General features: G+C 38.9%; 2 protein-coding genes across 3 annotated transcripts; both read right to left on the bottom strand.

Annotated features, from left to right (window-relative positions):
• Positions 1–351: 351 nt before the first annotated feature.
• mibp (muscle-specific beta 1 integrin binding protein) lies at positions 352–4,202 on the bottom strand. 2 transcript variants are annotated; one of them, XM_070909531.1, is made up of 8 exons: positions 4,034–4,202; positions 3,082–3,172; positions 2,465–2,513; positions 2,042–2,216; positions 1,408–1,479; positions 1,120–1,226; positions 880–965; positions 352–696 (listed from the first exon to the last, which is right to left on the bottom strand). In XM_070909531.1, the coding sequence occupies exons 1-7, from the start codon at positions 4,057–4,059 to the stop codon at positions 880–882; spliced, it is 606 nt and encodes a 201-aa protein (XP_070765632.1). In that variant the 5' UTR covers positions 4,060–4,202; the 3' UTR covers positions 352–696. The 2 variants fall into 2 exon arrangements, with proteins under 2 accessions (XP_070765632.1, XP_070765631.1); XM_070909530.1 differs by lacking the exon at positions 2,465–2,513 and having other exon boundaries at positions 4,034–4,083.
• A 6,361-nt stretch (positions 4,203–10,563) lies between these two features.
• atcaya (ATCAY kinesin light chain interacting caytaxin a) lies at positions 10,564–15,807 on the bottom strand. Its single transcript, XM_070908852.1, has 11 exons — positions 15,731–15,807; positions 13,707–13,765; positions 13,346–13,594; positions 12,782–12,955; positions 12,484–12,586; positions 12,223–12,354; positions 11,845–11,931; positions 11,313–11,411; positions 11,028–11,063; positions 10,738–10,797; positions 10,564–10,597 (listed from the first exon to the last, which is right to left on the bottom strand). The coding sequence occupies exons 1-11, from the start codon at positions 15,805–15,807 to the stop codon at positions 10,564–10,566; spliced, it is 1,110 nt and encodes a 369-aa protein (XP_070764953.1).
• Positions 15,808–16,036: the final 229 nt, after the last annotated feature.

Raw genomic sequence — 16,036 nt, 5'->3', positions numbered from 1 at the left:
CATTTTGAAAAGGTAACTTAAACATACTTCAAATAAACTGTACATGGAGCCATGCTCGTACAACACTAAGTTATTTGCCTTCTGATGTAATCTATAAAATTACTCCAAATCTTCTCTAAATTGGAGAATGGTTGATTTCCATTCCCTCCAAATAACTCTTTTAGCTACATCCATACAAAGCATGAAAGCCTGCTGGTTCTCAAAGGAACAGTCTGGAATGATTAGTTGTACTAAGTCAATGAAATGTTTACCCCTGAAATGTTTTAACTTTTAACCAGAGATGAGTCAGGGTGTTTGTAAAATGAAACTGTACCAAATCAGTATTTACATTGATAAAAGGAAACATGTAGCTCTTTATGTGTACATTTAAATGCAAATTTATTTTTCTGATGACAAAACAAATAGATCCTTGCTGTACTGTATATCAACAGCTATTAACGCATTTATTTATAGCAGATTGCGACAAATGGTCCAGTACAAGTCAGTGGTTTAACAGTAACATACTAGTTAAAAAGTTCAATCACTTTTAAAAAACAAAAATATGAATCATCTGAAGATGATTTAAAAAAAACAATGATAAGTTAACATTGCTTTGTTCCATATACAAACAAAGAATAAAATTAGAAAAGCTTCATAAAAAAAGAATCCTTGGGACTATTTACAAATTCTGTACAGGGATGGAGAGGAGTCTTCCTGCTGCAAGAGACAGAAATAAATCATGTTAGATCATTTTGCACTTCAGCATCCTTTTACTTTTCAAATTGTACCAACAGGGTTTTTATACATTTCTATTTCTGAAAATATGCACTTTGTTGGGTTTTTTTCAAGAGCAGAATAGAAAGATCAGATGTGGCAGATTTTTCAAACCAAAATTCTTACCTATAAACGATTGAGCAGATTGTTCTGAATGTCCTCGTACACCTGGTTGTAGACCTCCTCTTTGTGTTTCAAACCATCCAGGTACTCTGCAACACACACAAAAGGTGGCCAGTTAATCAGATGTTTGCAAACTGTTGGAAATTTTGCCCTAAATAGATTACACATATACAGAAAATATTAGCAAATATTAAAAAGACATTGATCTGACAAACTGGATAAAGCATCCAAGCTGCAACATACCAATATTCAAGCCGCAGTCCTCCATTGCGCTCCTGTGTTTCAGGTACATTGGCCACACATGGCCGTCAAACAGACCGGGAGGATCGGGGACAGTGTACTGCCTGGTACTGAAAATAATAATATCACTGTTAGCCAACACTTGCCATGACAGGATTAATGAGGAAAAACAACTGAAGTCAATGATTTGAAAAAGGTAAACGTGAGAATGTAGCCATTAAATTGTTAAAAAACAACAACAAAAAATGGTAAACAGCAACAATATTAACAAACATGTTTGTGTACTCTCACCTTCTCCTTCTCTTGCACTCCTCATAGGGAATCGTGATGTAATAGCACTTGTCGAAAACATCCAGCAGGGGCCTAGAGGGTCATCGATGAAGATACATAATGTCAACCAAACCAGAGTAAAGGAGCATGGTTACACAACTGCTCATATGGTGTCTTATCTAGGTCTCTGCAGCGAGCCTGACATTCATCCCTGGCACAGAGTACAAATCACCCAGCAGTGAGCTTTAAGGACAACTCAGAGAGCCTCTTTCTGCTGAAACCCTTATCTCTCTCTGCAGGATCCGCCCTAGTGTGCATGCAGGGCACTGCGTACATGTGCCAATGGTACGCATACAACATTACCATGTGACACTACAGAAATAACACCGCCCATCCAATGTTTGTTGTCATGAATTGAAGACGGCCTGTTCTGCTTCACTGAAAACTTTGTGGTGTGAAGGCGATTCAGTGAGAGAACTTATTCAATTTAGAGCCAGATTAAAAACACACGACATAATCTACTATAATAATTTTATACACTCTGGCTAACCACACTTATTAATAAAACTGGTTTATATGTCAATCAACATTATAGATGCATACAGGTGAGTCGTTCAGGACGGAATTAAACCGAGTGAATCAAAATTAAATTTACGGGTAGTTGTAGAGCAGGAAGCCCTCCACGATCAGGATGTGGATCTGCTCGTCAGGGTTGGCCACGTCAGATGCAGAAGACAGAGTGACACCGTGGGAACGGGCGAACTTCGCTGGATTCTCGATCCAGCCTTTTACGGTGTTGGTCATGGCCTCCATATCCATAGCTGTGATCACTGTAGAGGAGGATTGATAGAAAGGAAGATGATGGAAAAGACAGATAGTGAATTAGAATAGACAATAGTCAAGAATATAAAAAAATGGAAATGTGTTTTGTATTTGGCTCCAAGTTACTGGAGGTTATTATCAGTTTAATGTCGATATAATGGTGTGCATGTATGTATGTATGTAATGTTTGAGGGTGGGGGGATGTGACATTAAAGGGTAAACAATGAGTTATTGGCAGTCTCCAGTGAAGTCTTACCATCCCATTGTATAAAGCCGTCCTCCCCGACTTCTATCTGATCAGGTTTCTGAAATAACAGTCACCAATAAAACACTGCTGCAACCTCACAGCTCTGATCCCACTCACATGCTAGAGTAATAAGACGCACAAACAGAAGACAAAAGGGAAAACAAGGCACACAGCAAAAGGCATGCACAAAATAAAGCAAGCCATTTACAAAAGTGCACAGCTTTAGCACACTATATAATGTGAAGGTGCTAATGGAGATGAAGGAGAAAATGGATGCATCTAGCCATCTTAGAAAAGTTTAGGGGAAGTAAGGCAAAGCTGATTAATCTATTAATGTGATTATATTTATAATACGCTTATCACAGTACATAAGGACACTTAATAAGAAAGTTAAAGGACACAGGGGAGGAAAATTATGACTGAAGCAGTGAGAAGAGACAGCCAGGTAAAGATGCTATTTGCATTGATGTAAATGCCGTGTCTACTATCTACTGTGGAGAACAGAGGTTACTCACGGCAGCATCCACTACTTTGCTTACATGCGATGCTCATGCAGTGCTCAAGGGAAAACGTAGGCAAACAATAACACAAATAAAACTCTTACTTATCCACTCGCTAAAACTCACCTTGAAAAAGTCGTCTTGGTGCACAACACAGCAGTTGGGCAACGTCTTGATCAACTTATTTGTCAGGGTGGTTTTGCCACCATTAGTGACTCTGTAAACAAAAAGTCAAGAAAGTGATGAAATGCACATTAATAAAAGCAAGGTATTGCCAGCTACAATTATGGTTTAAAAACATAATTATTTTTATCAGGGGGAAAAAAAGCAGCCCTGCAAGCTTTCAACCAGAATGTGGCGCCCTTTGTTTACATTTAGTTAGTTAATTTGGTACACATGACAAAAAGACACATTTGGATAAAACATAGTTAAATGTAATAAAGACGTATTTGTGTTTGTGATTAAAAGTTGCACTGACTTAGTAGACAAATGATGCTGAATAAAAAGCACATGCTGTTTTCATGAAATCTGCTGAAATACAATACAATACAATTGTGTCATTTCCTAATTCAAAAGGTTTGCATATAAATGGTGATTATAACATTAAACGGTTTTTGGTTTGGGACAATACTGATGTTAAATCTCCCTCCACTTTTGAACTAAGTCTCGCGGTGAATTTTCAAATGTCCCGCTCGATTGATGACAACAAACCAGCCGCACCGGACGGACTGGCTTTAACAGCTGGTACAGCACAGCGTTTCCAACTTTCTGGCGGGCAGCTGATAAAACATGTGGCCAACGGATAAAAAGGATCAACCAGAAGCGTTATTCACCATTACAAAATAAATGACTTAAGCCGAACCACTAGCATAACTTAAGACACCTACACAAACCTAACATAACGTTACACTAGACCATTTTAGTCAAGTCCAATATAAACTGCGTAACTCCACCTAACTATCAGTCACTTTAGCTAAGATAACATTACAATGTTAGATTGAAATGATGTAACAACGTGCAAAATGTTAGCAAACAGCCTAACTAACGTTAGCTGTTTGATAAAAATAAAAGCACTTACCCGCCAATTCCTATAATATATTTCATCTTTTTGTCACTTCTCGACAGTCCCGCTCAACGTCAGCTGAAGAAACAGTCAAGAGTACTTTTGACCAAAGTCGCGGAAGAAAATCCAACAAATGAAACGGTTCAAAAAGATGTAAATGTAAGTTATAGTTTGACTGCGTTTCTCTCTACTGCTCCATTGAATGTGAGCGCGAGGTACTGCAATATATATCCGTCTGTGTCGTATTGCGTCACCACTCACGCAGCCATGGGGCGTTCTCGTGATCGGACGTGCCTGAGACGCGCGAGGGCTCTTTTCCACTCTTGGTACGTGCCTCTTCGCAGCAGCCAATCAGTCCCCGCAGAGCTCCTGCCACCAGCCAATCACAGCCCGCAAACTTTCACATATTTACATATTTCACTGCACCTGCTCTTGTCCATCACAGCGATGGATGATCAGCAGCTCCTCCCAATCCATTCAGCAGTTAATCCACCTGATGACCTGAACTACAGTGGAAAACTACCATTGATGGTGTCAACTGTCTATAAATAAAGGCATGAAAGTAATATAATACTTTAAAACAATATAAGTAAAAGTAAAGTAAGGAATCAAGCCTACATCATTTCATAACTCTATTCACATGGTGGGATTTTCTTATAGAGCACAAATGTGGAAAATAACCAGCCAAATGGATCAAGAGGTATTGTTATTGTACTGAGATTTTAGGTTGGGGTACCGCTATAAATCTTTATTAATTAAAAGTAAAAATTAGGTCATTTTAGTCTTTGACAGGAGGGCACTTTCCTTTTCCTTTTCTCAAAATGAATTATAGCCAATCAATACCAGTCGTATTAGATTCTTAAGAAAAAAAAGTAGTAATAAATTACATACAGTTATTCAAATGTAACTGTATTCTGTTTTAAGTAGGTCCTGCATTCAAAATGATACTAAAGTAACAGCTCATACACATTATGAGCAAAATGTAGTCGTAGCAGTAGAGTAAAAGTAAATAGAATTGCCCCTTTCAGAGAGTTATACTATAACACATATCGCATAGTTGAATTTACATCATATATTCAATTTTAACAGTATGATATGATATTATTGAAACTGGCAGATGTTAAGCTAATTTTAATTACTTTATGCATTATATTTTGTAATCTATAACAATGCATCATATTTTATTAACAAATTTTATTTTTGAAAGAAATGTTTAATCTACAAAGTAACTACTAACTGTCAAACAAATGCAGTGGAACAAAACGTGTAATATTTCCCTCTGAAATGTAGTGAAGTAAAACTATAAAATAGCATTAAAGTAATGTACAAATACCTCAAAATTTTACTCAAGCATAGTATTTAGAATAGAATAGAATCAAGGGTCGAAGGATAGAGGGTGTCGTATGCTGAACAGTGATTTGTGTTTATTGGACTATATGAATAAAATGGACTTGACTACTCAAGTAAAAGTAGTTACACATAAAAGCTACATCTTGTACAATAAAGAGAGTGACAGTAACATCTTTCTATGAGTTGCAGTTATTGTTATGAGATGTAATAAAATCTTCTCAACCAACATTTGACACACTTTCTTCATTTTGTACAGCACAGATTTGTTTTTCTAAATCATACTTATATACACATATACAGAATTTTAGAGAAAACCCAACAACATGTCATGAAGCAACACAAAATACAGAAACCAAACATAAGCTCAACTTTAGTATCTTAACATTTGGCTAACAACATAACAGTTTTATGTATTTTTGCCTTGAAGTGGCTTTATTACACTGGGAGCAATGTTGGCTTTGACAATATTATATCATATTCATCCCCAAAGATTTCAAGTCAAATTCTAATTCATAACTTCATACTGACAAGCGCACTTTATGTGAATATACTCACATCCATGGTAAACTTTCCTGTGTTTGGTAAAGTGAGACAGAAAGCAGGAGCCTAATTCAAAGGGAAACAGCCTTATTGGGACAGATGGGTTCAGATGTGAGCCAGAGCAACGTACAGTCTATTTGTGTGTATGAGTCCATGTGCAATGTGAATCCTGTCACAGCCGTCGGGGGGTCGGGGGTCAGCAGTTAGGGTCTCTGTCTGTCAATATTAGTGAGTAATGGAAAAGGGTGTGATGGGTGACTCATGTGATAATCTTTGGGAACATTACAGGGCTTGGTCACAGCCCTGTTCAGACATGTTGGGAACTGAAAAGGTGGCACCAAAAAGTAAGATATCTTTTTGGATGTCCTCAAGCACCAACCTCATCTAGCAGGAAGTTCCCCTGGCATCAGAACTTAAGAAGTCATTCAGGGAAAACAAGCTCTGCAGGTTGTTTAAATATGTTCTGGGCAACTGTGCGCTACATAAAAAGAGATATGTTTGTGTGAAGTATGAAAAAGGAAACTACAGCGTACACTTGGAACCATGAACACATTTCTGGTACTTTATAAAGAGATTATCAGCCCATATAGTTCAGGATAGCTGTATACGGTTTACATATATGTGGAAGAGAAAATGTGTTATTTGATTACAGGCACAAATGTATATTACTGGTTCCCAAATTCTTTCTGCAACGCCCCCATAACCTGTAAAGTTTTAACACACAAAACACACAAGATTTTACTGCCATATTGACAATGAATGAGACAGAGACAGTGTTTTAAAATATTTTTTTGTTTGCTTGATGAGCATTACCAGCTGTTCTTTTCCTCCCTGTCAAAAGTCTGTCAAGGGATCGAGGGTGCTGTATGCTGGGCAGATTGTAAAGCTCTTTGAGGCAAATTTGTGAAGTGGGGCTATATTAGTAAAACGGATTTGACTTGACATCTTATACTTTACATGTTAATTTTGCTGTGTGAATAAATCTATTTTCTTTATTGTTCCAAAATGAATCAGCAACACCTTTTTCATAGCAGCCAGGTGGAACTAATAACATAAACAATGGCTCCATTGCTGCAGTGCAGTGCAGAAATTAATGTTATTAGTCACAAATGACAAGTCAAAATTTTTGCTGTGGAAAAGGGGAGCCAATCCCCATCACTGCTGTATATTATAACACACTTATATCATTTACTGTAGCTGTGTGTTTACACATGCACCCAATCTTCTTCATATGCTTATACCTACATGTAAGATACATACTCATTTTCAGTCAGGTCCAGTATCTCCAGGCCAAACTCTGTGTCTAAAGTGCAGAAATTATCTCCCCCGTTTGAGTGCACAGAAAGGATGAAAACAAAAAAAACAACAGATTTTGGGAGGAACGGTTTATTCAGTTATATTTACAAGGCAGAACCGATCATATCAATCCAAAGAACTTCAGAACCATGAATGATAGATCATCTTTCCCATTGGAGTCTGAGCAAACAATTTACAGCAGACAAATGGAAGGCAAAGAATTTGTAACAATATGAATATTGTGCTTTTATTGTCAAAATGAACATTTTGATTCTTGGAGAGGTCATATCAGCCATTTTTATGCAAACCTTGCTATACACCATATTGGGTATGACTTGATATAGTAAACCTATAAACTATTATAACTCAAAATCGGAAAAAGGCTACACGTTACATTCCTTCACTTTTTCTGGATTTCTTTTAATCCTTTGGTTGAAAAACAGGCACTCAGTACAGCCAACAAACCTGCCCAAAGCTGCTGAGCTGGGATTGTTTCATCAAGGATGATAAATATTTGATGGAACTGCTCAGGTTTGGTTTATTGGTGTGAAAACAGCCTAACAGGACTGAAAAGAACAGAAAAGTTTAACCTTTTCGTTAACATTCCTGCACCAGAAAGGCAAAGGAACAAAAGGAAAACTAAAAGTGAGATGGCACTTTCGAAACAGACATTTCACGAATCCTATTTCCTGTACCAAAGACATGTTCATGCCTTGCTAACAGCTACACAGCGGCATGACATCTGGCTACTTAACAACAACACAAAATACATTTTAGGAGAACACATCACCTCCTAAACATTAATCAATCACATTATATGCTGAAATCATTCAAAGGTTCCGTGACAACCAAATCCAATAGTGCAAAACAAGGCAGGCAGGAAATACAAGTATGCAGTTCTTTACAAAAATAAAACTTCTCACTTCTCTGCCCTCCTGCTACAATAAGCTGAACAGATGGAAGACATTAGAGAAACTCAATGTAATATGTACAATCCCTAATGCATTAGGATGTTTGAGAAATGTTTAGACTTCTGTTCCATATGAGAATGTCACTCCTTCATACTTTAAATCACAAACTAAATCTCCACATAGGCTAAATAAACGTAATCATTCTGAAATAAGATCAAATGTCTTCTTTCAGAGGACGCTTTATACTCAAGTTAGTGGACAGAACATGTTTTCACAATTTGAGCTGACAACAAATGTTCCAGGGATGAAACAGATCTATAAGAATTTGTGAAATAAATATGCAAACATATGTACAATGCTTGCGTATTTTGTCTCGATTATGGCCACTTTGATACAGATTTCATACAGAATTATTGCAACTGTTTTTTATATGGTGGGTTAGTATTATATTTATGTTACAGATGACATGAGTATGCAATATGCAGAATATATACTCTGGATATGATGTACTAAATGTGAAGCATATGTGTTTAATGTTTGTATGAAATCTGTTTATGAGGCCATAACCATGTTACACAAGACAAACAAGCATTGCTTGCATAAACATTTTACAACATATACATGATTCTTATAGATTTTCTCATACTGGTTTTCCAGGCCACAAAATGCAAATACTGATCATGTTCTTACATTTTCTACGCACAAGACGACTGAGGCACATCATAACACAAGGTACAGTACAGATGTTAGTACGTGACATTTTCAAAATGTCAGTCCAGCAAAAGAGAGAGTTTGAAAAGGCATTATGATACAGCAGTTATGAGGCAAAAGATAAAGATAAAGGCATCCGATGCATTGGAAAACATTGTTATTTACATCAAACACACATTATATTATTCACACCAACCAGCATGAATATAAATGTGTGTAACCAGTTTGGTCTGGTGGTCTCACACTGACCCAAGCTCTCCATCTGCTACATGAGTGATGTTGATACTAGACACCTCTGGTCTCGCAGAGTGTTAAATCTTTCATAATATATGTACACATCGCTACTGTCAGGCAAAAACCTTATATCTCCAATATGTCAGATTTTCAAGAACTCAGGAAAATATCCTGAATTTTGGATACAAAATTTTTACTTAATTTAGAACATTTATTTTACTATTGACAAAAAGTAGAATTGTAAAATGTTCTCAACCCATTTTAAAACCTCTTATCCTTCAAATGAAGTTACAGCACGAGGATCCACAATTGGAGTTACAATTGTTTCGCCCAAAATTGCCAAAATCAGTTTTTCTTAATTTTGAGTTACATTATAGAGTGTAAAGTTTCTGTCAATGTCCAGAGCCTCACGATGATGTAATATTACAATATGAGCTATACAGCAGGTCCGACCACGCAGCAGGTTAATGACTCGATGAACCCAACAACAGTTTCCATGGCGAAACACTTCTTGTAACAGAACAGCAACTTCCTTCGCACGTTTTCAAGTTGCAATATGAAACCTTCTGGCAGAGAGGGAGAAGAGGTTCCAGACAGAGTGAAAATGAGATGGAGGTTCACCATCTTGATCGGAAAATGACGGCACAAATCGTCAGCTGGATGTTGGTAAGACAAGGAAGCACATGTAGACTCGTTGGACCACAGCTTCATATGGGTATAAATCGAAGGGTTCATGCTCCATGTGTCTGTCACACACTGCATAAAGAGAAGGAAATGTTTGTGGATGATGAAAAACATGTTGCTGCTCTTGTATCATGATCAAATTAAAACTCAGAATTCAGAGAAATGTGTTTGTGTGTATGTGAAACTTTGTGTCTTCCTGATCCTTTAAGGAATAAAACAAACTGCAACCCAACTGCCTTCAGTACCATTGTGTTCAAAAACTACAGTGTTTTGGAAAAAAAGGAAGCAGCCCTTCCTAGTTATTATTACACATTTCTAAAAGAAGTTTTCTGTACTGGAGATTTGAAGAAGATCACTGTTACAATTAACTTCAGAACTCCATGTGTGCCTAACTGGAGCAGATACAGAGTCAATCTGTTGATCTTGACATGTATAAATGAAGCGTCCAGTCTCAGTTCAACAGCCTTTTTATCCTGCTCACTGTTTTAAATCACTTCTATGCATTTCATCATTGGCGTTTCAGTCTCTCTAATACTATTTCAAAAAGGAACAAATACCTGATTGCTTAAAAAATGCATGTAATGAATGCAATCTAATATGATAAAGAACTTAATTTGTTCACTTGACAGCAAATGTAAACAGTAAGATCATCGTACTGAAATATATAAAAATAATACACTGGAACGTGTAATTATTGGCCACTATTTATCCGTTTGTGTGGAGATGTAATGGGCTATGTGGTGAATCTATTTCAAAGTATAGAGCCACATTGGGGGTCCTACAAGAAATACAACAGCGGTTTATATTACCTTCACCTTCTCATAATCCTTGATTTACAATCATTGACTTCGGCCTGAAAATGAGAAAAATAAAATACACTGAGAACTTTTGGATGATGATGTGCCAGAAAGTGATGAATGTACCAACTAGCAACTAGTTAAATGTCCGATGTGAAAATATGACAGGTTTGGTAAATCCAGGGTGGACCAGTACCTCTCAGACTTTTTAATTGGCTCCTGTGGGACTGACTGCTGCTGCTGCTCCTGCTCCATCCTACACACACACACACACATACACACACACACACACACACATACAGAGTTAATGCAGGCATTTGGGCTGATGTCCATTGGACAATGGGGAATCTAAAGGTAGTCTTCGGTATCCAATTAATTCAGATTAAGTGCTTAAACCACAGTTCATTTCGGGTGCAGTTCTGTATGAGCAATATATATGTATGTATGAAGCAGTAATCTTAGCAAAATTAGACAAATGTATTTTACCTTTCCCTCCGTGCTTTAAGCCTCTCCTCGTCAAATCTGAAAATGAGCAATAGTTACATCCTCAGTCCACTCAGTAAATCCTTCCATCCAAGTGGAACTAGAGTACTAATCTTATTTTACATTTATTCAGACATTAGATAATAATAATTAGAAACTTTAATTGTATAGCACTTTTCAAAACAGAGATGTCACACTAGACATGGACGTCACAGGAGAAGCTGCTGGCTGCAGGCTGTGGTCACTGCCGCAGCTCATTTTCTCCATCTAGTGGTCAGAGATACTTACTGCACCACACACTCGGGAACATGGACATGCTCCATGGGGACGATCTCTGCCAGTTCATCCAGGCTGTGTACATACTGGATCTTATTCATGAACTTCACACTGCAGAGGGCAACAGGACAACAACAACAACAACAACAACAACACAACCACAGTTACAGTCAGTTACAGCATCATTGAGCTACAAAATCCTCACGAGTCATTCAATATGAAATATACTGCTGTCAAAATGATACTTTACTGTATTTTCTTCTAAATACAAATGCATTGGAAATACTTGACTGAATTTTTAGTGTAAAAAGCACAGATGTGTTTTGGATTGGATAAACAGTTGAGCATGAATCAGCCAAAACATGCAACAATATTCAGTGAAAACTGTCCAAGGCACACAAACAAGGCACTGAGTCATTCTTTTATCTCATATAGTAAGGATAAATTAAAACTCCTCATCGGTTCACTGTGATTAGTGCTACAAAAAGCACTTTAACTTGTGCACCAAGCCATATTTGTCCAGTTGTTGGTTGGCATGTATTACCTGATAAAGGGCCTGGATATAGCCAGGACAGTGCGTATGAACCAGGTGGGATGAGCGATGACCAAAGACTTCAGGTTCTTCCTCAGTCTGCCATCACAACACAAAACAACCATTCACAGTAAGTTAGTCAGTGTTCACAAGTTTAAAGGCTTCTGCTAAAATTACCATATAGTTGTGGAGCAACACGAGACATTAAAAATATTGAGAATTAAAAAGAGGTTTTCTCTAAACAGAATCCTGCTGTAAAGTCGACTTCAGTCTCCTACTGACTGGCAGCAGACGACAACTTCCATTACTCTCCATTTTATGTCTGTCTTGCATTTCTGTATGTTGACAACATATCAATCAATATTTAAAAGTAGTTTCTTCTTTCCCCACCTTCTGTCAATCATTTGGTAACACTTCTTGAGCCAGCTGATCCCAGGCATCTTACTCCGAGGAGTGGCTCCGTTCATGTAGATGATCAGATAGTCTTCAGCCACAAGCATCTCCAGACTGCTCACCACATACCTGTAGGAGTGAGAAGGCTCTTAAGCTTTGTTATAGGAAACACTGGGTTACCTCAAAACATTCAGTCATCCATCCACATCCATCCAAAGCCTGTACTTGAAAACTAAAAGTCAGCCATGGCGGACTCACAGGAAGAGGTTTTCCATGATGTAGTGGTAGTCTGGACAGCTGCTGTCAGGCAGGTAACAGGCAGAGAAAACAATGATGGCATTAAGGCCCTCGCCATAATATCCTGATGGAAGAGAGTTAATAGTGAATAACGCTTCAGGCCATGTACTGAACAGTTAGGTAGGTCTGCTACTTATAACAGCACAACACGTCTTGTACACTGGTCTATTATGCAGGTTAAAGGTTGTCAGTATATTACTGGAAACCATCTTCCAAAGCCTTTCTAAGTGATCAGATTGATTTCTGTCCTCCCACTGACCTCCGTGTGTGATGACCCGGAGGTAGGGTCTGATGACCTGCATGTCAATACGATGCTCCTGTTCTCCGATGATCACCGTCCTCCAGAGGCGTCCGTTGTTGGCATTCCCATCCCCGTCTGCTTCTCCTGAACGGTCACTAGGACCTGCTTTAGCTGAGGCCACCGGGGTGTCATCTGGACAGATATAGAGCCAGATTTCTTTCTTAATAATGCACTGAAAGATGTACCATGCTGCATAGCACTGGTTCCAAGGAAGAGTCAAATATACTGTCTGTGTGTAAGATCCTTTTAAGTGAGGTTTTGGTTAAGGTTTGAATTAGGATTACTTTTAGTCTGAGCAAAACTACAGTTACTTTAAGATTAATATCCAGTTAGGATTAGGTTAGCATATATAAATATAATAAGAAAAAATGTATTTATATATATATATATATATATATATATATACCTTTCAAGTTACAAAGTGCTTTACAAAAAAATAAAGATTAAAACAGGCAAATAAATGTACAAAAAATGAAATAAACCAAGAATAACAGTCGTATATGTGCAATTTTAACCACTTACCTTCCCACTCCAGCTCGTTGCCATTGGTGATGAACTCCAGCGAGTCCGTCTCATCAGGCGTATCGATGTCATCAACGTTGATGTCCAGGTCGTCCGGTGTATCCAGGAAGTCGTCTGACAGCAGAGAACCCTCACTTTGGTCGAGCGAAAGGTTCATCTCCGGGGCAACCAACGTACGCCGTTTACGGTGGGATGAAGACACACCGCCTCCTCCTCCAGGTGGGCTCACAGTCAGGGAGTTAGGGGGAGCTACAGCAAGACCAGGAGAGGAGAAACAGATGAGGAAATGTAACGGATGTCATGAAGCGGGGATATTATGGTCTTTCCATTATTGACCCTCCCACTCCCCAGTGTTACTTACAGGCTCTGTCGTCTGTGAGACCACAAGAGGGATCCATGTCTCCGTACTCTGGTAGTGGTCTGGAGGGAAACATGCACAGGTAAGCAACCAGCAGTGTGTTTGATGAGTAAAGTCATGAGGAAGTCATGATGCTGCCGATGTTCAGCAGAGCAATCATGACTTAGCTATTTAATGTTTTTCTGATCTATGTTCTCTAACATGCACTAGTCCATAACCACGGCCTCATAATAAAATGTAACATTGGGATTAGGACGGCGTTCAATGGACCAGTCGAGGCGTGGGTGTTGTCACTGATCTGACTGAGCACTAAAAAGAGGAGCAAGCAGAGGAAGATAGAGATGGTAATTAACTTCTCTCTGGGGAGAGATGAAGATTACAAGGCTGCCAGGCAGGGCGTGAGGGGAGGAGAGATAGAGGAGAAAAGGGGAGGAATAAGAGACAGAGAATGAGTGGAAGAGGGAAGAAGTGGTGCAGCTCTCTCTCCCTTTACGCTGCCTGTTATTTACTGATGACAACCTGCACAGAAGGAGGAGCGGACAGGACGTCAACATGTAGCTCTGCATGTGTTTGTGTGTGTGTGTGCATGTAGCCCATCTGCGGGTTTATGTGACAGTAAGCTAAACTACGCACATTAGGACAGATGTGCTTACACCTGCATATCATCAACAACGCTCAGTGCAAACAAGGAACTGGAAGCAGGGTTGTACAACTAAATGCTTAGAGATGCAGAGAGCTACAGTGCAGTGTTGTTCAGCAGAGAGGGTCTTAGCTGCAGTTCCTGTGAAAGCCAACTGCTTCATCCTCCCATCTAGAGGAGGACTGTGTGTGACAACAACACTGGCTTTAGCCCAGAGACACAGGCAACCCTATTCCCTGGGGATCACTGCAGTGATTACTAGTCCAACGCCTCCTTTGTCAGCAATGAAGCACTATCTATAAACATAACAGATTTATGGATTTATTTCCTCTTTTAACAAAAGCAAGATCATCTCTTTTGTCCCTGTTTATGGCTGCATTGTCCTTCAGCTACAAACATCGATATCAGGATGAAGCGATGATGCTTACCTTTTGGAAATAGCACAGGGCTGCTTTTGTCAGAGCCGATTCAAATGAGCTTTTTAAACCTCACACACCTTTATATTTGATTTGCTAACTCATTCCCTTTCTTCCCAGTTGATAACAGACAGCATCTCTCAGAGGCTACTTTAATAATCCATTAGCTGCTGGCTTATTCCTCCGTCTCTGTCTGTCTTTAATCAAAACCTGCCACCATTTTCCTGGCGATGCTGTGTTGTTGATCGGTGACTGCTGTTGCGTCACATGACGTAGCCTGAGACGATTTACAGACAGAGCTGCACCTGCTCCCTGGCTTCCTGCCTCCCAGTCTGACGGAGGAGGGAGGATAAAAGAGGGAGGAGGAGGAGGAGGAGGAGGAGGAGGAGGGAGCCCAGAGCTGACTGTCATCACACTTCTCTCCTGCTCTTTTTCTGCCCATCAAGCTCCTCATCTCAAACATCTCTGAATATCAAATTCCCACACTTTCTAAAGACTTCTTTCTGTTTCTTCTCCTTCTGATCGATCAGCTGTCATATCTCAGAGCCTCTAACTGTGAACATGAAGTTAAATGACACACTGTGCTCAAACCTCCCTGTGCAAATAATTTCACATCAACACAATAATTATCAAAACTTCAGATACAATAGTACATTAATATCTCCAATGATGCTTAGAAAGAAGAACAAAAATAAGATATGGCTATGATAAAGATAAATGTGTTTTAATAAAATTTAAAAACTGCCAATATTACAAAAATACAGATTAAACTAAATAACACTGCTTAATCCATCCAGACTGAACTGTGCTGGAAGTGATATGGTGCAGCTGGCCCATAATCGATAATTAACTGCACAATTAATCCTACACAAACACAAGAACATACAAACACAAGAATATGCTAAATGGCTAAAGACATTTAGCGTATTCTTACGTTATTTGACATCAGTAGGACAGTTGAAGGATTTCACCTGGGGAAGTCTTCATCCTGCCACTCGTCTTTCACTTCCATGTTCTCCATTCTTAGAGTTGCCTCTGTGGTGCCCATCCCTTAGAGAGGAGAGCAGGGGCCTGGAGGTGTGAAGAGAAGAATCTATCATTTACAATAACAGAGGAAAACGGTCACATATAATGAGTGTATACTAACTAGACAGTCAGCTCCATGGCTGCAATGCAGGAACACGTGTCGGCCTCAGATGACAAAGAGCAGGAGGATTTCATCCAAATCATTTTTCATTACAATATGAGGGCTGTAACCACTTTTGATCACATGGGTT

This window comes from Enoplosus armatus, chromosome 7 (assembly GCF_043641665.1).
Source record: "Enoplosus armatus isolate fEnoArm2 chromosome 7, fEnoArm2.hap1, whole genome shotgun sequence".
In the NCBI taxonomy this organism is placed as follows: domain Eukaryota; kingdom Metazoa; phylum Chordata; class Actinopteri; order Centrarchiformes; family Enoplosidae; genus Enoplosus; species Enoplosus armatus.
This window is presented reverse-complemented; position numbering and strand designations above follow the sequence as displayed.

What these genes read in the sequence shown, in the direction of transcription:
- mibp (XM_070909531.1), bottom strand. Translation starts at nt 4,059, where the DNA reads ATGAAATATATTATAGGAATTGGCGG. An exon ending in ACCAAGACGACTTTTTCAAG is followed by an intron (nt 2,514 to 3,081) that starts GTGAGTTTTAGC and finishes CTGTTATTTCAG; the next exon opens with AAACCTGATCAGATAGAAGT. An exon ending in TTCCTGCTCTACAACTACCC is followed by an intron (nt 1,480 to 2,041) that starts GTAAATTTAATT and finishes ATGACCCTCTAG; the next exon opens with GCCCCTGCTGGATGTTTTCG.
- atcaya (XM_070908852.1), bottom strand. Translation starts at nt 15,807, where the DNA reads ATGGGCACCACAGAGGCAACTCTAAGAATGGAGAACATGGAAGTGAAA. An exon ending in CAACGAGCTGGAGTGGGAAG is followed by an intron (nt 12,956 to 13,345) that starts GTAAGTGGTTAA and finishes ATATCTGTCCAG; the next exon opens with ATGACACCCCGGTGGCCTCA. An exon ending in ATATCCAGGCCCTTTATCAG is followed by an intron (nt 11,412 to 11,844) that starts GTAATACATGCC and finishes TGCCCTCTGCAG; the next exon opens with TGTGAAGTTCATGAATAAGA.